The 25713-nt window shown below is 42.0% G+C and overlaps 1 protein-coding gene across 1 annotated transcript in view; it reads right to left on the reverse strand.

The window, feature by feature from the left end:
* Positions 1-1446: 1446 nt before the first annotated feature.
* Positions 1447-25713, reverse strand: part of ahnak (AHNAK nucleoprotein) — a 52128-nt gene continuing 27861 nt past the window's right edge. Inside the window, exon 6 of the mRNA XM_084332314.1 lies at positions 1447-24805. Within this exon, the coding sequence (XP_084188440.1) occupies positions 2537-24805 (22269 nt within the window). The 3' untranslated portion in view covers positions 1447-2536. The remainder of the gene's footprint in view (positions 24806-25713) is intronic.

Raw genomic sequence — 25713 nt, forward strand, 5'->3', positions numbered from 1 at the left:
CTGAATGGAGTATTTTCTGATTTATGGAGTGATAAAGAGATATCCAAAATCCCCTCTGTAATAACCTTTGGCTCTAATATGTCAACAAAATGAAACTATAATTTTGAAAATGGCTTTATCCAATGTTCAGATTTCTGTCCTGGAATTATATGCAAATAGTGCATATTTAAGTAGATCATGCCTCATTTGCATATTTAAACATACAATTTCAGAAAACGTGTAATACAAAAAAGTCTTGTCTTAATATAAGTAATCAACTGGGGAAGTTTCATTGTGATATCTATTAGTTAAATATTTTACCCTATTCACCTGTAGTGTCTTGCCTTAAATTATAATCTGAAAGTTGAGGAAAGCTAGCTAGTTTATGACATTTCAGAGGGCTTTTGTTTTGAAATGCCACATCAGAATGTACTGAAGGTTTCTGGGTGACACTCTGAGGTTTTCTGCTATGACTCTGAAGTGGAATTGGGCTTGAACTATGGGTGGTTTCCTTTAAATTATTAAGGTAAATTTATTAACATTTTCGAGGGCTTTTATGTTGAAATGCCACATCAGAGCGTCCTTTCCCTTTCTGAATGTAGCGCTTATGCTAGCTAACGGGGATGAACGTTCATGTCACACTCGTGTATACGATATGAAATATTGTAACTGAACATAACATCTCTTGCTAAATCGTATGAGATACAAACGAACTTCACTGATAACATGTGAAGGGGAACCACAGGATGGCAACTGTCTGTACACAGGAAGGCATTAAGGCAACTGGCTTAAGGTAACGTTAGCATGAACTAAAAACCTTTTTACCGTAATAAGGCAAGTGTATGCGCAAACGGAAATAAACGGGTGGACCACTTGACTGTGATTTCCGAATTGCAGGCTGACTTGACCGCAGTCCACTCGGGCTCTGGTCCAGGCCTGTATTGTCTTTTGTGTGTTTCAGAAGTAAACCATCGTTGGCTGGCAACATTGCTTTGACTCCTGTCTCAATCTCTGTTCAGCCGTCTCGTACAAATCAACAAAATATCTCATCTTATAAATATCTTACATTGGCATGTCTAATAATGCTGTTTTTATGAATACCATTTTACTCTTTGTTCCTTATAGGTTATTGTGTTAGCCACATCAGTTTTGTTTTATTTGCCAATCCCAAATCCAAGCTGTATTTTGCTTTACCAATCCCAAATTCAAGCTGTATTTTGTTTTACCAATCCCAATCCAAGCTGTATTTAGTTTTACCAATCCCAATCATCCAAACTGTATTTTCTTTTATTTGCCAATCCCAATCCAAGTTGTATTTTGTTTTATTTAAAATTCCCAACCCAAGCTGCAAGCAGATAATAAAATAATTGACACATGGATGGCATGATTTGCAGGTTTGGCCAAAGCAAACTGATCATTACATGTGGTAAAAATAAGACCTTAATGAATGACCCAGGAAACTAAACATCTTTTTTAACTCAACTGTTTATTTATTTGTCAGAAGGCACACAGGAAACAAAATAGACCCAAAGATGATACTCCATCAAATCAATACTCATAACTGTGCAATTCTTTATCCTCTCGAATCAACAATGATTTTATTAGCAAACAAGTGACATAAGAGTGATTCTTTATTCATAACATTTGTACACTTTCTGTACTCGAACCGAGTAGATGTGAGTACAAGGAGGAAATGAGTGAGGGGGAAAAAAGAAGACAATAAAAGTAAAACACATACAAATGGAAATAAATCATGGTAGAGAAACATGAAACATTATTAAAACAAAATGCACATTCTCTTTAAGTGTAACAAAGTAAATGGATGCATTGACATCACCATAAAAATGATTGACAAAGTATTGACAGCAGTTAATAGAGTTGATAGTTTCCAGAAACATTGATTGTCTTTGCAATTGTGGTCTCTACAACATTGTCATTCTTGAGAAAATGTTATAAAGGGCCAGCTCTATGTTGAGTAAATATGCTTCTGCATTTATTATATAATACCAAAGCTTCAAAACAAAACAAAGTAAATCATTTCATACATAAAAACAAGAAGATGATGTTTTTGCTGTGTGCTTGGGTATATAAAATCTTTCTTAGAAATAACTATTGGAACTTTATCTCTGTTTGTGCAATAGACCCCATACAAATACCACACCTACTCTTAACAATATCCTTTTGATAGATTTTTTTTTATTTTTTTTTATAAACCCTGTGAGGCACTATTGGTGATAATTTGGTGAGATGGTATATGTTCAATAAATTTTGACTATGTACAAAAACAATATTTTAATATTACAATACAAATTCATCTTATTTACAGTTTGATGGGATTTTAAACAATCTCATGTACCCCTGTGGAATGAGTGAAATTTGGAATTACTGCGATTTAATTTAAGAACCCCCCCCCCCCCCCCCCTTTGCATACCTAAACAGTAAGGGATAGTATATCATGTATGACAGTGATTCTCAACCTAAGGGGGTTGAGAACCACTGGTGAATCGGACAAGGTGCTGGGGTGTACATGAGAGAGTTTAACTTGCCTCATTATTCATCATTTCTTTGGTGAAACAGATAGTTCAACTCTTGGGAAGCGGAAGCCTCCTTTTGACCCACTGTCACTACTGGAGGACGAAGACATTCTCGATTTCTTTGACGGGAGAGAAACACCTGCACTTCCCTCGACCCTCGCTTCACTATCGTCTCCTAGTGTCACTTCATATGAGCCTTTTGACTTTGAACCAAAACCTCCGAAGGTGCCAAACTTTAACTTGCTTTTCTTTCCTTTGACCTTTGCTCCCCCCAGATCTAAAGAAATGTCACTGCCCTCCGCTTCTAAGTATGTTGACGGTGCGCCTACAGCAAGCCCTCCCTCATCACTAAAAGAAGAAGACCTGTGTCTTGATTTCTTAAATAGATCTAGAGAGGCCGATTTGCCTTTTGGTGAAATACTCAGACCAGAATCACCCCCTACTTCTAACTTTCCACCGACCAATTCCCCGGAACTTAAACTTATGTCTTTAGAGACCTTTCCACCCTTTCCACCACCACTCAATGCCACATCTGGTCCCTGAAGGCTTAAATCTACCGCACTCCCGCCCTTCCCTTTCGATTTGCCAAAGAATTTGGGCATCTTGACCTTTACTCTTCCCCCACTGTGCTTCAGTTCTGGACTGGGAACCTCAACATTGGGTGCACTGACATGAGCACTGACTGACGGAGGGTGTATGCTTATGTCTCCACCAGCTGCTGCCCCCGACTCAACATCTACCCCGACTTCCCGGCGTTGCATGTGAGGCAGAGCAACGCCAAACTTTGGAACTTTGATTTTGGGAATTGTAACTGTTCCTGCTGGGTATTGAAGCCCGCCAGATTCACTGCCCTCTGAAACACTTGCATCCATCTTTGCACCTCCTTTCATATCTATTTTTGGACCTTTTATACCTCCTGAGAAGGCCAACGCTCCTTGTCTGTTGAGATTTACGTCGCTATCTGGCATTTTTATTGTAGGTGTCTTTACTTTCACATTTGGCCCCTCCAGACTAATGCTTGGATTGTCAATTCCTGAGCCCTCGACACTAGCATGTAGGCTAGCGGATGGCAAATCTATGTCAGGTGTTTTCAATGCCCCTGAAAAGGAGGCATCCCCTTTCACTTTGGGTGATTTGATATCAAGTTCTACATCGGGAAAATGAAGCTTACCAAACATAGGCTTCTTTCCCTTTGTTCCTTTTACATGAATATCTGGTGAATCTACATCTAATGCTACACCTGGTGTTTCAATATCAACATCAACCTCAGGTTTCTTTGCCTTTCCTTTAATTTTAGGAAGTTTAAATTTGCCTTTCTTTCCCTTGACATGGATGTCGATATCAGGGGCGTCAATACTTGCATCAACTTCTGGAAGACTAACTTCTGCTTTTGGACTTTTGGCTCCCATACTGAATTTTGGTGTCTTAACATTTAGTTGAGGCCCTTCAACTTCAGGGGTCTTAATTCCAAACTTGGGACCTTTAAATTTGGGAAATGTCACACCTGGTTTTTCAACATCAATGGATGCACCTTCAACATTGAAGGCAGGTGCATCAACGTTGACACTTGGACCTTTGATATCTCCTGATATTGATGGCATCTTGAATTCTCCCTCTGGTCCTTCAATTTTGGGACCTTTGATGTCAATGCCCGGGGCATCAATGCTTATGTAAGCCTTAGGGAGATTAACATCAACATCTGGACCCTCCAATTTGGGTCCTTTGAATCCAAATCCTGGCATCTTTATCTTTGGCATTTTAAACCCACCCCCAGGACCTTCAATTCCAAAGTCTGGTCCTTCAATGTCCACTTTAGGTCCCTTCATGTCTCCCTCTATCTTTGGCATGGACACATCCACATCTCCCTTTAACTTAGGTCCTCTCAGATTGAAGTCAACGTCTGGCATAGAGATGTGGGGGCCTGATATAGAGGGCATTTTGAATGTTGGCCCTTTGATTTTACCATCAGGGCCTTCAATGTCAACTTCAGGGCCTTTGATATTAAGGCTGGGTGCATTGATGTCTATGTCTGCTTTTGGAAGGCTAACATCCATATCATGACCTTCTACCTTTGGCCCTTTAAATCCAAAAGATGGCATCTTGAATTTACCACCCTTGATTTTACCATCAGGGCCTTCAATGTCAATTTCAGGTCCTTTAATGCCAATATCGGGGGCATTGATGTCAATGTCTGCTTTGGGAAGATTTATATCAACATCAGGACCCTCCACTTTAGGTCCTTTGAATCCAAATCCTGGCATCTTTATCTTTGGCATTTTAAACCCACCCTCAGAACCTTCAATACCAAAATCTGGTCCTTCAATGTCCACTTTAGGTCCCTTTATGTCTCCCTCTAACTTTGGCATGGACACATCCACATCTCCCTTCAACTTAGGTCCTCTCAGATTGAAGTCCACATCTGGCATAGAGATGTGGGGGCCTGATATAGAGGGCATTTTGAATGTTGGCCCTTTGATTTTACCATCAGGGCCATCAATGTCAATTTCAGGTCCTTTGATGTCAAGGCTGGGTGCATTGATGTCTATGTCTGCTTTTGGAAGGCTAAAATCCATATCAGGACCCTCTACCTTTGGTCCTTTAAATCCAAAAGATGGCAACTTGAATTTACCACCCTTGATTTTACCATCAGGGCCTTCAATGTCAATTTCAGGTCCTTTTATGCCAATATTGGGGACATTGATGTCAATGTCTGCTTTGGGAAGATTTACATCGACATCAGGACCCTCCAATTTGGGTCCTTTGAACCCAAATGATGGCATTTTTATCTTTGGCATTTTGAATCCACCCTCATGACCTTCAATGTCAAAATCTGGTCCTTCAATGTCCACTTTAGGTCCCTTTATGTCTCCCTCTATCTTTGGCACTGACACATCCACATCTCCCTTCAACTTAGGTCCTCTCAGATTGAAGTCCACATCTGGCATAGAGATGTGGGGGCCTGATATAGAGGGCATTTTGAATTTTGGACCTTTGATTTTACCATCAGGGCCTTCAATGTCAACTTCTGGTCCTTTGATGTCAAGGCTGGGTGCATTGATGTCTATCTCTGCTTTTGGAAGGCTAAGATCCATATCTGGACCTTCTACCTTTGGCCCTTTAAATCCAAAAGATGGCATCTTGAATTTACCACCCTTGATTTTACCATCAGGGCCTTCAATGTCAACTTCAGGTCCTTTGATGTCAAGGCTGGGTGCATTGATGTCTATATCTGCTTTTGGAAGTTTTACATCAACATCAGGACCCTCCAATTTAGGCCCTTTGAAGCCAAATGATGGCATTTTAATTCTTGGCATTTTGAATCCACCCTCTGGACCTTCAATGTCAACATCTGGACCTTCAATATCCAATTTTGGTCCCTTTATTTCTCCCCCTACTTTTGGTAAAGCAACATCAGCACCCCCCTTAATTTTTGGACCTTTGAGATTAAAGTCAACATCTGGCATGGAAATATGTGGTCCTGATAAGGATGGCATCTTGAATTTGGACCCTTTGATTTGACCATCAGGGCCGTCTATGTCAATTTCAGGACCTTTAATATCAATCTTTGGGGCATTAATGTCAATGCCAGCTTCAGGGAGGTTAACGTCCACATCAGCCCCCTCTATTTTTGGCCCTTTAAATCCAAATGATGGCATCTTGAACTTTGGCATTTTCAAACCACCCTTGGGCCCTTCAATGTTAATATCAGGACCTTCAATATCGATTTCTGGTGCCTTTATGTCTCCCTCTATCTTTGGTACTGAAAAATCAACATTTCCCTTGACCTTAGGGCTTTTGAGATGGAAGTCCATGTCTGGCATGGAAATATTAGGTCCTGATATGGATGGCATCTTGAATTTGGGCCCTTTGATTTTACCATCAGGGCCTTCAATGTCAAATTCAGGTCCTCTTATGTCAAAACCGGGTGCATTGATGTCTATGTCTGCTTTTGGAAGTTTTAAATCAACATCCGGACCCTCTAATTTGGGCCCTTTGAAGCCAAATGATGGCATCTTTATCTTTGGCATTTTGAATCCACCCTCTGGACCTTCAATGTCAACATCTGGACCTTCAATATCCAATTTTGGCCCCTTTATTTCTCCCTCTACCTTTGGTAGAGAAACATCAGCACCCCCCTTCATTTTTGGACCTTTTAGATTAAAGTCCACATTTGGCATGGAAATATGTGGTCCCGATATGGATGGCATCTTGAATTTGGACCCTTTGATCTTACCATCAGGGCCTTCAATGTCAACTTCAGGTCCTTTGATGTCAAAACCGGGTGCATTGATGTCTATGTCTGCTTTTGGAAGTTTTACATCAACATCAGGACCCTCGAATTTGGGCCCTTTGAAGCCAAATGATGGCATCTTTATCTTTGGCATTTTGAATCCACCCTCAGGACCATCGATATCAACATCTGGACCTTCAATATTCAGATTTGGCCCCTTTATTTCTCCCTCTACCTTTGGTAGAGAAACATCAGCACCCCCCTTAATTTTTGGACCTTTTAGATTAAAGTCCACATTTGGCATGGAAATATGTGGTCCTGATATTGATGGCATCTTGAATTTGGGCGCTTTTATTTTACCATCAGGGCCTTCGATGTCAAGATCAGGTCCTTTGATGTCAAGGCTGGGTGCATTGATGTCTATGTCTGCTTTTGGAAGTTTTACATCAACATCAGGACCCTCGAATTTGGGCCCTTTGAAGCCAAATGATGGCATCTTTATCTTTGGCATTTTGAATCCACCCTCAGGACCATCGATATCAACATCTGGACCTTCAATATCCAATTTTGGCCCCTTTATTTCTCCCTCTACATTTGGTAGAGAAACATCAGCACCTCCCTTCATTTTTGGACCTTTCAGATTAAAGTCCAAATTTGGCATGGAAATATGTGGTCCTGATATGGATGGCATCTTGAATTTGGGCCCTTTGATTTTACCATCAGGTCCTTCGATGTCAAGCTCAGGTCCTTTGATGTCAAGGCTGGGTGCATTGATGTCTATGTCTGCTTTTGGAAGTTTTACATCAACATCAGGACCCTCAAATTTGGGCCCTTTGAAGCCAAATGATGGCATCTTTATCTTTGGCATTTTGAATCCACCCTCAGGACCATCGATATCAACATCTGGACCTTCAATATCCAATTTTGGCCCCTTTATTTCTCCCTCTACATTTGGTAGAGAAACATCAGCACCTCCCTTCATTTTTGGACCTTTCAGATTAAAGTCCAAATTTGGCATGGAAATATGTGGTCCTGATATGGATGGCATCTTGAATTTGGGCCCTTTGATTTTACCATCAGGTCCTTCAATGTCAAGCTCAGGTCCTTTGATGTCAAGGCTGGGTGCATTGATGTCTATGTCTGCTTTTGGAAGTTTTACATCAACATCAGAACCCTCAAATTTGGGCCCTTTAAAGCCAAATGATGGCATCTTTATCTTTGGCATTTTGAATCCACCCTCAGGACCATCGATATCAACATCTGGACCTTCAATGTCTAATGTTGGCCCCTTTATTTCTCCCTCTACATTTGGTAGAGAAACACCAGCACCCCCCTTAATTTTTGGACCTTTTAGATTAAAGTCCACATCTGGCAGAGAAATATGTGGCATCTTGAATTTGGGCCCTTTGATTTTACCATCAGGGCCTTCGATGTCAAGCTCAGGTCCTTTGATGTCAAAGCCTGGTGCATTGATGTCTATGTCTGCTTTTGGAAGTTTTACATCAACATCAGGACCCTCAAATTTGGGCCCTTTGAAGCCAAATGATGGCATCTTTATCTTTGGCATTTTGAATCCACCCTCAGGACCATCGATATCAACATCTGGACCTTCAATATCCAATTTTGGCCCCTTTATTTCTCCCTCTACATTTGGTAGAGAAACATCAGCACCTCCCTTCATTTTTGGACCTTTCAGATTAAAGTCCAAATTTGGCATGGAAATATGTGGTCCTGATATGGATGGCATCTTGAATTTGGGCCCTTTGATTTTACCATCAGGTCCTTCGATGTCAAGCTCAGGTCCTTTGATGTCAAGGCTGGGTGCATTGATGTCTATGTCTGCTTTTGGAAGTTTTACATCAACATCAGGACCCTCAAATTTGGGCCCTTTAAAGCCAAATGATGGCATCTTTATCTTTGGCATTTTGAATCCACCCTCAGGACCATCGATATCAATATCTGGACCTTCAATGTCTAATTTTGGCCCCTTTAATTCTCCCTCTACCTTTGGGAGAGAAACACCAGCACCCCCCTTAATTTTTGGACCTTTTAGATTAAAGTCCACATCTGGCATAGAAATATGTGGCATCTTGAATTTGGGCCCTTTGATTTTACCATCAGGGCCTTCGATGTCAAGCTCAGGTCCTTTGATGTCAAAGCCTGGTGCATTGATGTCTATGTCTGCTTTTGGAAGTTTTACATCAACATCAGGACCCTCCAATTTAGGCCCTTTGAAGCCAAATGATGGCATTTTTATTTTTGGCATTTTGAATCCACCCTCGGGACCTTCGATATCAACATCCGGACCTTCAATATCTAATTGTGGCCCCTTTATTTCTCCCTCTACCTTTGGCAAAGAAAGATCAGCACCCCCCTTCATTTTTGGACCTTTTAGATTAAAGTCCACGTTTGGCATTGAAATATGTGGTCCCGATATGGATGGCATCTTGAATTTTGGCCCTTTGATTTTACCATCAGGGCCTTCAATGTCAACTTCAGGTCCTTTGATGTCAAAACCGGGTGCATTGATGTCTATGTCTGCTTTTGGAAGTTTTACATCAACATCAGGGCCCTCTAATTTGGGCCCTTTGAAGCCAAATGATGGCATCTTTATCTTTGGCATTTTGAATCCACCCTCTGGACCTTCGATATCAACATCCGGACCTTCAATATCCAATTTTGGACCCTTTAATTCCCCCTCTACCTTTGGTAAAGAAACATCAGCACCCCCCTTCATTTTTGGACCTCTTAGATTAAAGTCCACATCTGGCATAGAAATATGTGGCATCTTGAATTTGGGCCCTTTGATTTTACCATCAGGGCCTTCGATGTCAAGCTCAGGTCCTTTGATATCGAAGCCTGGTGCATTGATGTCTATTTCTGCTTTTGGAAGTTTTACATCAACATCAGGACCCTCCCATTTAGGCCCTTTGAAGCCAAATGATGGCATTTTTATTTTTGGCATTTTGAATCCACCCTCGGGACCTTCGATATCAACATCCGGACTTTCAATATCCAATTTTGGCCCCTTTATTGCTCCCTCTACCTTTGGTAAAGAAACATCAGCACCGCCCTTAATTTTTGGACCCTTTAGATTAAAGTCCACATTTGGCATTGAAATATGTGGTCCCGATATGGATGGCATCTTGAATTTGGGCCCTTTGATTTTACCATCAGGGCCTTCAATGTCAACTTCAGGTCCTTTGATGTCAAAACCGGGTGCATTGATGTCTATGTCTGCTTTTGGAAGTTTTACATCAACATCAGGGCCCTCTAATTTGGGCCCTTTGAAGCCAAATGATGGCATCTTTATCTTTGGCATTTTGAATCCACCCTCTGGACCTTCGATATCAACATCCGGACCTTCAATATCCAATTTTGGACCCTTTAATTCTCCCTCTACCTTTGGTAAAGAAACATCAGCACCCCCCTTAATTTTTGGACCTCTTAGATTAAAGTCCACATCTGGCATAGAAATGTGTGGCATCTTGAATTTGGGCCCTTTGATTTTACCATCAGGGCCTTCTATGTCAAGCTCAGGTCCTTTGATGTCAAAGCCTGGTGCATTGATGTCTATCTCTGCTTTTGGAAGTTTTACATCAACATCAGGACCCTCCAATTTAGGCCCTTTGAAGCCAAATGATGGCATTTTTATTTTTGGCATTTTGAATCCACCCTCTGGACCTTCAATATCAACATCCGGACCTTCAATATCCAATTTTGGCCCCTTTATTTCTCCCTCTACCTTTGGTAAAGAAACATCAGCACCCCCCTTCATTTTGGGACCTTTTAGATTAAAGTCCACGTTTGGCATTGAAATATGTGGTCCTGATATGGATGGCATCTTGAATTTGGGCCCTTTGATTTTACCATCAGGGCCTTCAATGTCAAGCTCAGGTCCTTTGATGTCAAAGCCTGGTGCATTGATGTCTATGTCTGCTTTTGGAAGTTTTACATCAACATCAGGACCCTCTAATTTGGGCCCTTTGAAGCCAAATGATGGCATCTTTATCTTTGGCATTTTGAATCCACCCTCGGGACCTTCAATATCAACATCCGGACCTTCAATATCCAATTTTGGACCCTTTATTTCTCCCTCTACCTTTGGCAAAGAAAGATCAGCACCCCCCTTCATTTTTGGACCTTTTAGATTAAAGTCCACATCTGGCATAGAAATATGTGGCATCTTGAATTTGGGCCCTTTGATTTTACCATCAGGGCCTTCAATGTCAAGCTCAGGTCCTTTGATGTCAAAGCCTGGTGCATTGATGTCTATGTCTGCTTTTGGAAGTTTTACATCAACATCAGGGCCCTCTAATTTGGGCCCTTTGAAGCCAAATGATGGCATCTTTATCTTTGGCATTTTGAATCCACCCTCGGGACCTTCGATGTCAACATCCGGACCTTCAATATCCAATTTTGGACCCCTTATTTCTCCCTCTACCTTTGGCAAAGAAAGATCAGCACCCCCCTTCATTTTTGGACCTTTTAGATTAAAGTCCACATTTGGCATGGAAATATGTGGTCCTGATATGGATGGCATCTTGAATTTGGGCCCTTTGATTTTACCATCAGGGCCTTCGATGTCAAGATCAGGTCCTTTGATGTCAAGGCTGGGTGCATTGATGTCTATGTCTGCTTTTGGAAGTTTTACATCAACATCAGGGCCCTCGAATTTGGGGCCTTTGAAGCCAAATGATGGCATCTTTATCTTTGGCATTTTGAATCCACCCTCTGGACCTTCGATATCAACATCCGGACCTTCAATATCCAATTTTGGACCCTTTATTTCTCCCTCTAGCTTTGGCAAAGAAAGATCAGCACCCCCCTTCATTTTTGGACCTTTTAGATTAAAGTCCACATTTGGCATGGAAATATGTGGTCCTGATATGGATGGCATCTTGAATTTGGGCCCTTTGATTTTACCATCAGGGCCTTCAATGTCAACTTCAGGTCCTTTGATGTCAAAACCGGGTGCATTGATGTCTATGTCTGCTTTTGGAAGTTTTACATCAACATCAGGACCCTCTAATTTGGGCCCTTTGAAGCCAAATGATGGCATCTTTATCTTTGGCATTTTGAATCCACCCTCGGGACCTTCGATATCAACATCCGGACCTTCAATATCCAATTTTGGACCCTTTATTTCTCCCTCTACCTTTGGCAAAGAAAGATCAGCACCCCCCTTCATTTTTGGACCTTTTAGATTAAAGTCCACATTTGGCATGGATATATGTGGTCCTGATATGGATGGCATTTTGAATTTGGGCCCTTTGATTTTACCATCAGGGCCTTCGATGTCAATATCAGGTCCTTTGATATCAAGGCTGGGTGCATTGATGTCTATGTCTGCTTTTGGAAGTTTTACATCAACATCAGGACCCTCGAATTTGGGCCCTTTGAAGCCAAATGATGGCATCTTTATCTTTGGCATTTTGAATCCACCCTCGGGACCTTCGATATCAACATCCGGACCTTCAATATCCAATTTTGGACCCTTTATTTCTCCCTCTACCTTTGGCAAAGAAAGATCAGCACCCCCCTTCATTTTTGGACCTTTTAGATTAAAGTCCACATTTGGCATGGAAATATGTGGTCCTGATATGGATGGCATCTTGAATTTGGGCCCTTTGATTTTACCATCAGGGCCTTCAATGTCAACTTCAGGTCCTTTGATGTCAAAACCGGGTGCATTGATGTCTATGTCTGCTTTTGGAAGTTTTCCATCAACATCAGGACCCTCTAATTTGGGCCCTTTGAAGCCAAATGATGGCATCTTTATCTTTGGCATTTTGAATCCACCCTCGGGACCTTCGATATCAACATCCGGACCTTCAATATCCAATTTTGGACCCTTTATTTCTCCCTCTACCCTTGGCAAAGAAAGATCAGCACCCCCCTTCATTTTTGGACCTTTTAGATTAAAGTCCACATTTGGCATGGAAATATGTGGTCCTGATATGGATGGCATTTTGAATTTGGGCCCTTTGATTTTACCATCAGGGCCTTCGATGTCAAGATCAGGTCCTTTGATATCAAGGCTGGGTGCATTGATGTCTATGTCTGCTTTTGGAAGTTTTACATCAACATCAGGACCCTCGAATTTGGGCCCTTTGAAGCCAAATGATGGCATCTTTATCTTTGGCATTTTGAATCCACCCTCGGGACCTTCGATATCAACATCCGGACCTTCAATATCCAATTTTGGACCCTTTATTTCTCCCTCTACCTTTGGCAAAGAAAGATCAGCACCCCCCTTCATTTTTGGACCTTTTAGATTAAAGTCCACATTTGGCATGGAAATATGTGGTCCTGATATGGATGGCATCTTGAATTTGGGCCCTTTGATTTTCCCGTCAGGGCCTTCAATGTCAATTTCAGGTCCTTTGATGTCAAAACCGGGTGCATTGATGTCTATGTCTGCTTTTGGAAGTTTTACATCAACATCAGGACCCTCTAATTTGGGTCCTTTGAAGCCAAATGATGGCATCTTTATCTTTGGCATTTTGAATCCACCCTCTGGACCTTCAATGTCAACATCTGGACCTTCAATATCCAATTTTGGACCCTTTATTTCTCCCTCTACCTTTGGCAAAGAAAGATCAGCACCCCCCTTCATTTTTGGACCTTTTAGATTAAAGTCCACATTTGGCATGGAAATATGTGGTCCTGATATGGATGGCATCTTGAATTTGGGCCCTTTGATTTTACCATCAGGGCCTTCAATGTCAATTTCAGGCCCTTTGATGTCAAAACCGGGTGCATTGATGTCTATGTCTGCTTTTGGAAGATTTACATCAACATCAGGACCCTCGAATTTGGGCCCTTTGAATCCAAATGATGGCATTTTTATCTTTGGCATTTTGAATCCACCCTCTGGACCTTCAATGTCAACATCTGGACCTTCAATATCCAATTTTGGGCCCTTTATTTCTCCATCCACCTTTGGTAGAGAAACATCAGCACCCCCTTTTATCTTCGGACCTTTTAGGTTAAAGTCCACATCTGGCATGGAAATGTGTGGTCCTGATATGGATGGCATATTGAATTTTGGACCTTTGATTTTACCATCAGGGCCTTCAATGTCAATTTCTGGGCCAGTAATGTCTCCCTTGACCTTAGGTCCTTTGAGATTGAAGTCCATATCAGGCATAGATATTTTGGGTCCTGATATTGAGGGTAACTTGAATTTAGACCCTTTGATTTTACCATCAGGCCCTTCAATGTCTAATTCTGGTCCTTTGATATCTCCACCAAATGTTGGTCCTTTCAAATTTATGTCCACATTTGGCATTGAGATTTCCGGGCCCTTGATTTTCCCTTCTGGTATCTCAATTTCCAGTTTTGGAGTTTTGATATCAATGTCAGCTTTGGGAAGGTTAACATCAACATCTGGTGCCTCCAGCTTTGGGCTTTTGAAGCCAAACTTGGGCATTTTGAATTTTGGCATCCGGAAACCAGTCTCAGGACTCTTTGCACCCATGTCTAGTTCAGGGCCCTCAACACTGCCTTTGGGCCCTTTAACGTTGATGTCTCCATGAGCTACTTTAACATCAACTTCAGGGGTCTTGACCTTTGGACTCTTGAATCCAAACTTTGGCATTTTGAATTTTGACTTCTTTGACGCAAGTTCAGGGCTATCAATTTTGATATCAGTCTTTGGCAAATGTATTTCACCCTCCATGTCTCCCTTCAACTTTGGGCCTTTCAAATTTACGTCAACATCAGGAGTGTCAATGTGCACTTTAGGTGCCTTTATGTCTCCTTTTATCTTTGGCACTGAAACATCCACATCTCCCTTTATCTTGGGACCTTTCAGGCTGAAGTCCATATCTGGCATAGAGATATGTGGACCTGATATGGATGGCATGTTGAATTTCGGTCCTTTGATTTTACCACTTGGACTCTCAATATCAATTTTAGGCCCTTTAATATCCACTGCAGGTGCCTTGATGTCAATGTCAGCTTTGGGGAGATTAACATCAATGTCAGGACCCCCAACTGTTGGTCCTTTGAAGCCAAATGATGGCATTTTGATCTTTGGCATTTTAAATCCACCTTCAGGGCCTTCAATATCTATATCGGGACCTTCAATGTCAATTTTTGGCCCCTTTATGTCTCCCTCTATCTTTGGTACTGACACATCTCCTTTGATATTAGGACCTTTCATGTTGAAATCTACATTTGGCATGGAGATTTTGGGTCCTGATATGGATGGCATCTTGAATTTTGACCCTTTGATCTTACCATCAGGGCCTTCAATGTCAATTTCAGGTCCTTTGATGTCAAAGCCAGGTGCATTGATATCAATTTCCGCTTTTGGAAGGTTCAGATCAACATCAGGCCCTTCGACCTTTGGACTTTTAAATCCAAATGATGGCATTTTGATCTTTGGCATTTTAAATCCACCTTCAAAGCCTTCGATATCTACATCGGGACCTTCAATGTCAATTGTTGGCCCCTTTATGTCTCCCTCTATCTTTGGTACTGACACATCTCCTTTGAGAGTAGGACCTTTCATGTTGAAATCTACATTTGGCATAGAGATTTTGGGTCCTGATATGGATGGCATCTTGAATTTGGACCCTTTGATCTTACCATCAGGGCCTTCAATGTCAATTTCAGGTCCTTTGATGTCAAAGCCAGGTGCATTGATATCAATTTCCGCTTTTGGAAGGTTGAGATCAACATCAGGCCCTTCGACCTTTGGACCTTTGAATCCAAATGATGGCATTTTGATCTTTGGCATTTTAAATCCACCTTCAAAGCCTTCGATATCTACATCGGGACCTTCAATGTCAATTGTTGGCCCCTTTATGTCTCCCTCTATCTTTGGTACTGACACATCTCCTTTGAGATTAGGACCTTTCATGTTGAAATCTACATTTGGCATGGAGATTTTGGGTCCTGATATGGATGGCATCTTGAATTTGGACCCTTTGATCTTACCATCATGGCCTTCAATGTCAATTTCATGTCCTTTGATGTCAAAGCCAGGTGCATTGATATCAATTTCCGCTTTTGGAAGGTTCAGATCAACATCAGGCCCTTCGACCTTTGGACCTTTAAATCCAAATGATGGCATTTTGATCTTTGGCATTTTAAATCCACCTTCAGAGCCTTCGATATCTACATCGGGACCTTCAATGTCAATTTTTGGCCCCTTTATGTCTCCCTCTATCTTTGGTACTGACACATTTCCTTTGAGATTAGGACCTTTCATGTTGAAATCTACATTTGGCATGGAGATTTTGGGTCCTGATATGGATGGCATCTTGAATTTGGGCCCTTTGATTTTACCATCAGGGCCTTCGATGTCAAGATCAGGTCCTTTGATGTCAAGGCTGGGTGCATTGATGTCTATGTCTGCTTTTGGAAGTTTTACATCAACATCAGGGCCCTCGAATTTGGGGCCTTTGAAGCCAAATGATGGCATCTTTATCTTTGGCATTTTGAATCCACCCTCTGGACCTTCGATATCAACATCTGGACCTTCAATATCCAATTTTGGACCCTTTATTTCTCCCTCTAGCTTTGGCAAAGAAAGATCAGCACCCCCCTTCATTTTTGGACCTTTTAGATTAAAGTCCACATTTGGCATGGAAATATGTGGTCCTGATATGGATGGCATCTTGAATTTGGGCCCTTTGATTTTACCATCAGGGCCTTCAATGTCAACTTCAGGTCCTTTGATGTCAAAACCGGGTGCATTGATGTCTATGTCTGCTTTTGGAAGTTTTACATCAACATCAGGACCCTCTAATTTGGGCCCTTTGAAGCCAAATGATGGCATCTTTATCTTTGGCATTTTGAATCCACCCTCGGGACCTTCGATGTCAATATCCGGACCTTCAATATCCAATTGTGGACCCTTTATTTCTCCTTCTACCTTTGGCAAAGAAAGATCAGCACCACCCTTCATTTTTGGACCTTTTAGATTAAAGTCCACATTGGGCATGGAAATATGTGGTCCTGATATGGATGGCATCTTGAATTTGGGCCCTTTGATTTTACCATCAGGGCCTTCAATGTCAACTTCAGGTCCTTTGATGTCAAAACCGGGTGCATTGATGTCTATGTCTGCTTTTGGAAGTTTTACATCAACATCAGGACCCTCTAATTTGGGCCCTTTGAAGCCAAATGATGGCATCTTTATCTTTGGCATTTTGAATCCACCCTCGGGACCTTCGATGTCAATATCCGGACCTTCAATATCCAATTGTGGACCCTTTATTTCTCCTTCTACCTTTGGCAAAGAAAGATCAGCACCACCCTTCATTTTTGGACCTTTTAGATTAAAGTCCACATTGGGCATGGAAATATGTGGTCCTGATATGGATGGCATCTTGAATTTGGGCCCTTTGATTTTACCATCAGGGCCTTCAATGTCAACTTGAGGTCCTTTGATGTCAAAACCGGGTGCATTGATGTCTATGTCTGCTTTTGGAGGTTTTACATCAACATCAGGGCCCTCAAATTTGGGGCCTTTGAAGCCAAATGATGGCATCTTTATCTTTGGCATTTTGAATCCACCCTCTGGACCTTCGATATCAACATCCGGACCTTCAATATCCAATTTTGGACCCTTTATTTCTCCCTCTAGCTTTGGCAAAGAAAGATCAGCACCCCCCTTCATTTTTGGACCTTTTAGATTAAAGTCCACATTTGGCATGGAAATATGTGGTCCTGATATGGATGGCATCTTGAATTTGGGCCCTTTGATTTTACCATCAGGGCCTTCAATGTCAACTTCAGGTCCTTTGATATCAAAACCGGGTGCATTGATGTCTATGTCTGCCTTTGGAAGTTTTACATCAACATCAGGACCCTCTAATTTGGGCCCTTTGAAGCCAAATGATGGCATCTTTATCTTTGGCATTTTGAATCCACCCTCGGGACCTTCGATGTCAATATCTGGACCTTCAATATCCAATTGTGGACCCTTTATTTCTCCTTCTACCTTTGGCAAAGAAAGATCAGCACCACCCTTCATTTTTGGACCTTTTAGATTAAAGTCCACATTGGGCATGGAAATATGTGGTCCTGATATGGATGGCATCTTGAATTTGGGCCCTTTGATTTTACCATCAGGGCCTTCAATGTCAACTTGAGGTCCTTTGATGTCAAAACCGGGTGCATTGATGTCTATGTCTGCTTTTGGAAGTTTTACATCAACATCAGGACCCTCTAATTTGGGCCCTTTGAAGCCAAATGATGGCATCTTTATCTTTGGCATTTTGAATCCACCCTCGGGACCTTCGATGTCAATATCTGGACCTTCAATATCCAATTGTGGACCCTTTATTTCTCCTTCTACCTTTGGCAAAGAAAGATCAGCACCACCCTTTATTTTTGGACCTTTTAGATTAAAGTCCACATTGGGCATGGAAATATGTGGTCCTGATATGGATGGCATCTTGAATTTGGGCCCTTTGATTTTACCATCAGGGCCTTCAATGTCAACTTGAGGTCCTTTGATGTCAAAACCGGGTGCATTGATGTCTATGTCTGCTTTTGGAAGTTTTACATCAACATCAGGACCCTCTAATTTGGGCCCTTTGAAGCCAAATGATGGCATCTTTATCTTTGGCATTTTGAATCCACCCTCTGGACCTTCGATGTCAACATCTGGACCTTCAATATCCAATTGTGGACCCTTTATTTCTCCTTCTACCTTTGGCAAAGAAAGATCAGCACCCCCCTTCATTTTTGGACCTTTTAGATTAAAGTCCACATTTGGCATGGAAATATGTGGTCCTGATATGGATGGCATCTTGAATTTGGGCCCTTTGATTTTACCATCAGGGCCTTCAATGTCAACTTCAGGTCCTTTGATGTCAAAACCGGGTGCATTGATGTCTATGTCTGCTTTTGGAAGTTTTACATCAACATCAGGACCCTCTAATTTGGGCCCTTTGAAGCCAAATGATGGCATCTTTATCTTTGGCATTTTGAATCCACCCTCGGGACCTTCGATATCAACATCCGGCCCTTCAATATCCCATTTTGGACCCTTTATTTCTCCATCTACCTTTGGCAAAGAAAGATCAGCACCCCCCTTAATTGTTGGACCTTTTAGATTAAAGTCCACATTTGGCATGGAAATATGTGGTCCTGATATGGATGGCATCTTGAATTTGGGCCCTTTGATTTTACCATCAGGGCCTTCAATGTCAACTTCAGGTCCTTTGATGTTGATGTCAAAACCGGGTGCATTGATGTCTATGTCTGCTTTTGGAAGTTTACCATCAACATCAGGACCCTCTAATTTGGGCCCTTTGAAGCCAAATGATGGCATCTTTATCTTTGGCATTTTGAATCCACCCTCAGGACCTTCGATATCAACATCCGGACCTTCAATATCCAACTTTGGACCCTTTATTTCTCCCTCTACCTTTGGCAAAGAAAGATCAGCACACCCCTTCATTTTTGGACCTTTTAGATTAAAGTCCACATTTGGCATGGAAATATGTGGTCCTGATATGGATGGCATCTTGAATTTGGGCCCTTTGATTTTACCATCAGGGCCTTCAATGTCAACTTCAGGTCCTTTGATGTCAAAACCGGGTGCATTGATGTCTATGTTTGCTTTCGGAAGTTTTACATCAACATCAGGACCTTCTAATTTGGGCCCTTTGAAGCCAAATGATGGCATCTTTATCTTTGGCATTTTGAATCCACCTTCGGGACCTTCGATATCAACATCCGGCCCTTCAATATCCCATTTTGGACCCTTTATTTCTCCATCTACCTTTGGCAAAGAAAGATCAGCACCCCCCTTAATTGTTGGACCTTTTAGATTAAAGTCCACATTTGGCATGGAAATATGTGGTCCTGATATGGATGGCATCTTGAATTTGGGCCCTTTGATTTTACCATCAGGGCCTTCAATGTCAACTTCAGGTCCTTTGATGTCAAAACCGGGTGCATTGATGTCTATGTCTGCTTTCGGAAGTTTTACATCAACATCAGGACCTTCTAATTTGGGCCCTTTGAAGCCAAATGATGGCATCTTTATCTTTGGCATTTTGAATCCACCCTCAGGACCTTCGATATCAACATCCGGACCTTCAATATCCAACTTTGGACCCTTTATTTCTCCCTCTACCTTTGGCAAAGAAAGATCAGCACCCCCCTTCATTTTTGGACCTTTTAGATTAAAGTCCACATTTGGCATGGAAATATGTGGTCCTGATATGGATGGCATCTTGAATTTGGGCCCTTTGATTTTTCCATCAGGAGCTTCAATGTCAACTTCAGGTCCTTTGATGTCAAAGCCAGGTGCATTGATATCAATTTCTGCTTTTGGAAGGTTGAGGTCAATATCAGGTCCTTCGACCTTTGGACCTTTAAATCCAAATGATGGCATCTTTATCTTTGGCATTTTGAATCCATCTCCATGGCCTTCAATATTAAAATCAGGACCTTCAATCTCTACCTTTGGTGCCTTTATATCTCCCTCTATCTTTGGCACAGATACATCCACATCTCCCTTGAGTCTTGGACCTTTCAGATTGAAATCAAAGTCTGGCATTGAAATCTTTGGACCTGATATGGATGGCATCTTGAATTGGGACCCTTTGATTTTACCCTCTGGGCCCTCAATATCAATATCTGGTCCTGTGATTCCAACTGCATGTGCCTTAATATCAATGTCAGCTTTTGGGAGATTAACATCAACATCACCGCCTTCTACTTTTGGTCCTTTGAAGCCAAATGATGGCATTTTGATGTTTGGCATTTTAAATCCACCCTCTGGGCCTTCGATATCTACAACAGGACCTGCAATCTCAACTTTTGGTGCCTTTATGTCTCCCTCTATCTTTGGCACTGATACATCCACATTTCCCTTGATCTTGGGACCTTTCAGGTTTAAGTCCATATCTGGCATCGAAATCTTTGGACCTGACATGGATGGCATATTGAATTTCGGCCCTTTGATTTTACCACTTGGACTCTCAATATCAAGTTTAGGCCCTTTAATATTTACTTCAGGTGCCTTGATGTCAATGTCAGCTTTGGGGAGATTAACGTCAATGTCAGGGCCCCCCACTGTTGGTCCTCTGATGCCAAATGAAGGCATCTTTATCTTTGGCATTTTGAATCCACCATCAGTTCCTTCAATATCTACATCAGGGCCTTCAATGTCAATTTTTGGTGCCTTGAAGTCTCCCTCTATCTTTGGTACTGACACATCTCCTTTGAGATTAGGACCTTTCATGTTGAAATCTACATTTGGCATGGAGATTTGGGGTCCTGATATGGATGGCATCTTGAATTTAGACCCTTTGATCTTACCATCAGGGCCTTCAATGTCAAATTCAGGTCCTTTGATGTCAAAGCCAGGTGCATTGATATCAATTTCCGCTTTTGGAAGGTTCAGATCAACCTCAGGCCCTTCGACCTTTGGACCTTTAAATCCAAATGATGGCATCTTTATCTTTGGCATTTTGAATCCATCTCCATATCCTTCAATATTAACATCAGGACCTTCAATGTCTACCTTTGGTGCCTTTATATCTCCCTCTATCTTTGGCACAGATACATCCACATCTCCCTTGAGTCTTGGACCTTTCAGATTGAAATCAAAATCTGGCATTGAAATCTTTGGACCTGATATTGATGGCATGTTGAATTTCGGCCCTTTGATTTTACCCTCTGGGCCATCAATGTCAATTTCCGGTCCTTTGATTCCAGCTTGAGGTGCCTTGATGTTAATGTCAGCTTTGGGGAGATAAACGTCAATGTCAGGACCCCCCACTGTTGGTCCTTTGAGGCCAAATGAAGGCATCTTTATCTTTGGCATTTTAAATCCTCCTTCAAGGCCTTCAATATCTACATCAGGACCTGCAATCTCAACTTTTGGTGCCTTTATGTCTCCCTCTATCTTTGGCACTGATACATCCACATTGCCCTTGATCTTGGGGCCTTTCAGGTTTAAGTCCATATCTGGCATAGAAATCTTTGGACCTGACATGGATGACATATTGAATTTCGGCCCTTTGATTTGACCACTTGGACTCTCAATATCAATTCTAGGCCCTTTAATATCCACTTTAGGTGCCTTGATGTCAATGTCAGCTTTGGGGAGATTAACATCAATGTCAGGACCCCCCACTGCTCGTCCTTTGAGGCCAAAAGAAGGGATCTTTATCTTTGGCATTTTAAATCCACCTTCTGGGCCTTCAATATCTACATCAGGACCTGCAATCTCAACTTTTGGTGCCTTTATGTCTCCCTCTATCTTTGGCACTGATACATCCACATTTCCCTTGATCCTGGGGCCTTTCAGGTCCACATCTGGCATAGAAATCGTTGGACCTGACATGGATGGCATATTGAATTTCGGCCCTTTGATTTTACCACTTGGACTCTCAATATCAATTTTAGGCCCTTTAATATTTACTTCAGGTGCCATGATGTCAATGTCAGCTTTGGGGAGATTAACGTCAATGTCAGTACCCCCCACTGTTGGTCCTCTGATGCCAAATGAAGGCATCTTTATCTTTGGCATTTTGAATCCAAAATCAGTTCCTTCAATATCTACATCAGGACCTTCAATGTCAACTTTTGGTGCCTTTATGTCTCCCTTTATCCTTGGTATTGACACATCTCCTTTGAAGTCAGGACCTTTCAGGTTTAAGTCCACATTTGGCATAGAAATCATTGGACCTGATGTGGATGGCATCTTGAATTTGGCCCCTTTGATTTTACCATCAGGGCCTTCAACATCAATTTCTGGTCCTTTGAATCCAATTGCAGGTGCCTTGAAATCAATGTCAGCTTTAGGGAGATTAACATCGATATCGTGTCCTTTGATTCCAAATTTAGGTATCCTTATCTTTGGCATTTTGAATCCACCCTCAAACCCTTCAATGCCAACATATGGACCCTCAATAGATACTTCAGGTGTTTTCATGTCTCCCCCTATATCTGACACATGTACATCTCCCTTAACCATTGGACCTTTCACGTTTAAATCAACATCTGGCGTTTTAGGACCAGACATAGATCCAATATTGAATTTGGGACCTCTGATTTTACCACCAGGGCCTGCAATGTCTACTTCTGGTCCTTTGATGTCCAATTTAGGTGCCTTGATATTGATGTCTGCCTTTGGGAGGCTGACATCAACATCTGGGCCCTCCACATTTGGTCCTTTGAACCCCATTTTTGGCATACCTATCTTTGGCATTTTCAACCCACCTTCTGGGCTCTCAATGTCAACATCAGGACCTTTAATGTTCATCTTTGGCACTGACACATTAACGTCTCTTTTAAGTTGTGGACCTTTCATGTTCACATCCACACCTGATGTTGAGATCTTAGGCATCTTAATTTTGGCCCCTTTGATATTTACACCAGGGCCTTCAACAATCATTTCCGATGATTCAATATCAAATTTAGTCTCAACTTTCGGTGCCTTGATGTCAATGTTGGCTTTTGGGAGAACAACACCGAAATCAGGGCCCTCGACTTTTGGTCCTTTCATCTCATATGATGGTACCTTTATCTTTGGCATTTTGAAACTACCTTCAGAACCACCTATCTGAACATTTGCCCCCTCAACATCTAATTTGGGTGCTTTAATATCTCCCTCTATCTTTGGCATGGACACATCAGCATTGCCTTTTCCAGTAGCTCCTTTCAGATGGACATCAATATCAGGCTTTGAGAGTTTTACCCCTTTAACTTGACCATCTGGCCTTTTTATGTCCACTTTAGGTGCATCTATGTCAATGTGAGTTCCCTCAATCCTGGGTTCTTTCATTCCAGATGATGTCATCTTGACATTTGGTATTTTAAAGCCAAAGTCAAGGCCCTCAACATCTGTAACTTCTGTATCTTTTTTGGTTGCCTTTTTACCTCCCTTCATCTTTGGACCTTTTACATTTACATTCACACCTGGCAAAGAAACCGTTGGCCCTGTAATGTGGACGTCTGTGGATTTTACATCACTTTTTAGTTCAGGAATGGAAACATCTACATTCCCTTTCACATCTGGTAGTTTGACATCCATTTGTACTCCACCATGGAGTTTGCTGTTGCTTTCAATTTTGAACCCTTTCACAGATTGCCCTTTTAGGGACATTCCGGGTAAGTCTGTACCTTGTAGTTCTGTCTTTGAGGAGAGGCCAGATGTACTTATATCTACTCTTGGTACTTTAAATCCTGCTGATATCTTCCCTCCGTTCAGTTCAGTGTCAATATCAGATACAGAGCTCCTACCAAGGTGGATACCGGGAACACCAAAACCAACCGACCCCTTTGTTTGCTGGTCAGTGACTGTAATTCCAGGTACTCGACTACTCACAGTGCCTCTCTCACCCAAACCAAAGTCTACATTCCCCCCTTCTGCCTTGCCCAGTGATGTAGAGGACATATATGTTGTTTTCCCTGCTAAGGACATACTACCTGACCCTCCTTTCACATCACCTGAGGGTATTTCTACACCTCCTACTGTAACATGCTTACTACCTGTTGCCAGGCTATCTCTTATTGTCATACTTGTGCTTGACGCCTGACCACTGCCGTCTCCAAGCTCCCCACTCCCCCTTGAGATCCCAAAGCTTCCCTGGCCTTTGACCCCTGACATTCCAAAGCTAGACCCCTTAAAACCGAGCCCTGCACTTCCGTCCCCCTCTATCTCCCTAGTATATGTTGTGGTCTTCACCCCTCCAGCGCTCCAGTGTTTTTCTGTGGAGCTAACATGTGGCCCAGTGACAGAGACATTCCCTAGCTCAAAAACCCCCTCTTCTGCTCCCCCTTTACCTGAGGGACTTCCGTGTGAGATTCGGATATGAGGGGACCCATCCCCAGATTCATGCCTTAGGCCCTTGGCCTCTGGGCTCGACAGTTCAAGATGCTCACTCATGCCACCCGGGATATCCACAGTGTAGGTAGTGATGCGGCGGGTGATGGTGGTGATGGTGCTGCCATCGCTGCTTGTGCTGCTATGCCGCTCAGTGCGCACGTCCACTCCCTCTGCGAGGTCTTCAGACTTCAGCCTTGGTTTAATCTTTTTTGTGTATATTCTCTTGTAGTCCTCATCATCCCCACTCTATGGATTGTAAAGAAAGGCAATTAGTATCTATACCAAATGTAAATATAACTGTATGGTGTAAATTGCAAGGTATATTGAACAGAATGCCCCAGTCAAAGAAACATAATGGTTGTTTACAGCTTTCAGATCAACATTAAAGAAGTGTGTTGTGTAGAAATTGAGCTGAAGACAGTAGATGTTGGATACTTTTGGATTATGTACAGTATAACATTCACCCTTTAAATGATTTATACTGATTATACAACTGTGAGGGCATTGGCTGTTAACATTATTTATTATTATTATTATACTTTATTTGAAGGCTTCAAGATACTTAAAACTGCACTATGGACTTTCACACAATGGCAGCAATGAGAGTTAACTGCTCACTGTTTTGTACAGACAAACAAGGAGGGAGAAGAAAATATCATTTCTTCCAAGGAAGGTAACTTTATGCAACTATATAACTTTATGTTTTTCATTTGTGTTGTTTATATTTATGATCTAGAAAATACTTTGTAGCCTTTTATGTAGTTCTAATACATGATTCATGTATTTCCTGTTTGCAGAGAAGATCTCAGACTGCTGGTCATACCCTACCAGAATGTCTCATTTGGGCAATTCCACTGGGTGTGAGGTTTTGTCCGCTGCTCACCTACTCGCTCTGTTCCTTTAAGATTTCGGTTAATTAATTGCATTCTCCTCTTCACACGCTTCTTCCTGTAGACGCCGTTTGATTGGTGCTCCCCCAACCACACGCTTGTCAATCTCATCCCGCAGCTGTCACAGCTTGTCATTAAGCATTCCTTTTGCTTATATATACCCTGATTCCCCATTAAGTGTTGTTGGATCGTTCTGATATATTCTCTGCATTTGCCGTTCCTTCCGTCGCCTGCTTTTCCCTGTGCTTTGCCTCCCAGGACTCT

Source organism: Notolepis coatsorum (genome assembly GCF_963971535.1).
Source record: "Notolepis coatsorum genome assembly, chromosome: 16".
NCBI classification, from domain to species: Eukaryota; Metazoa; Chordata; class Actinopteri; order Aulopiformes; family Paralepididae; genus Notolepis; species Notolepis coatsorum.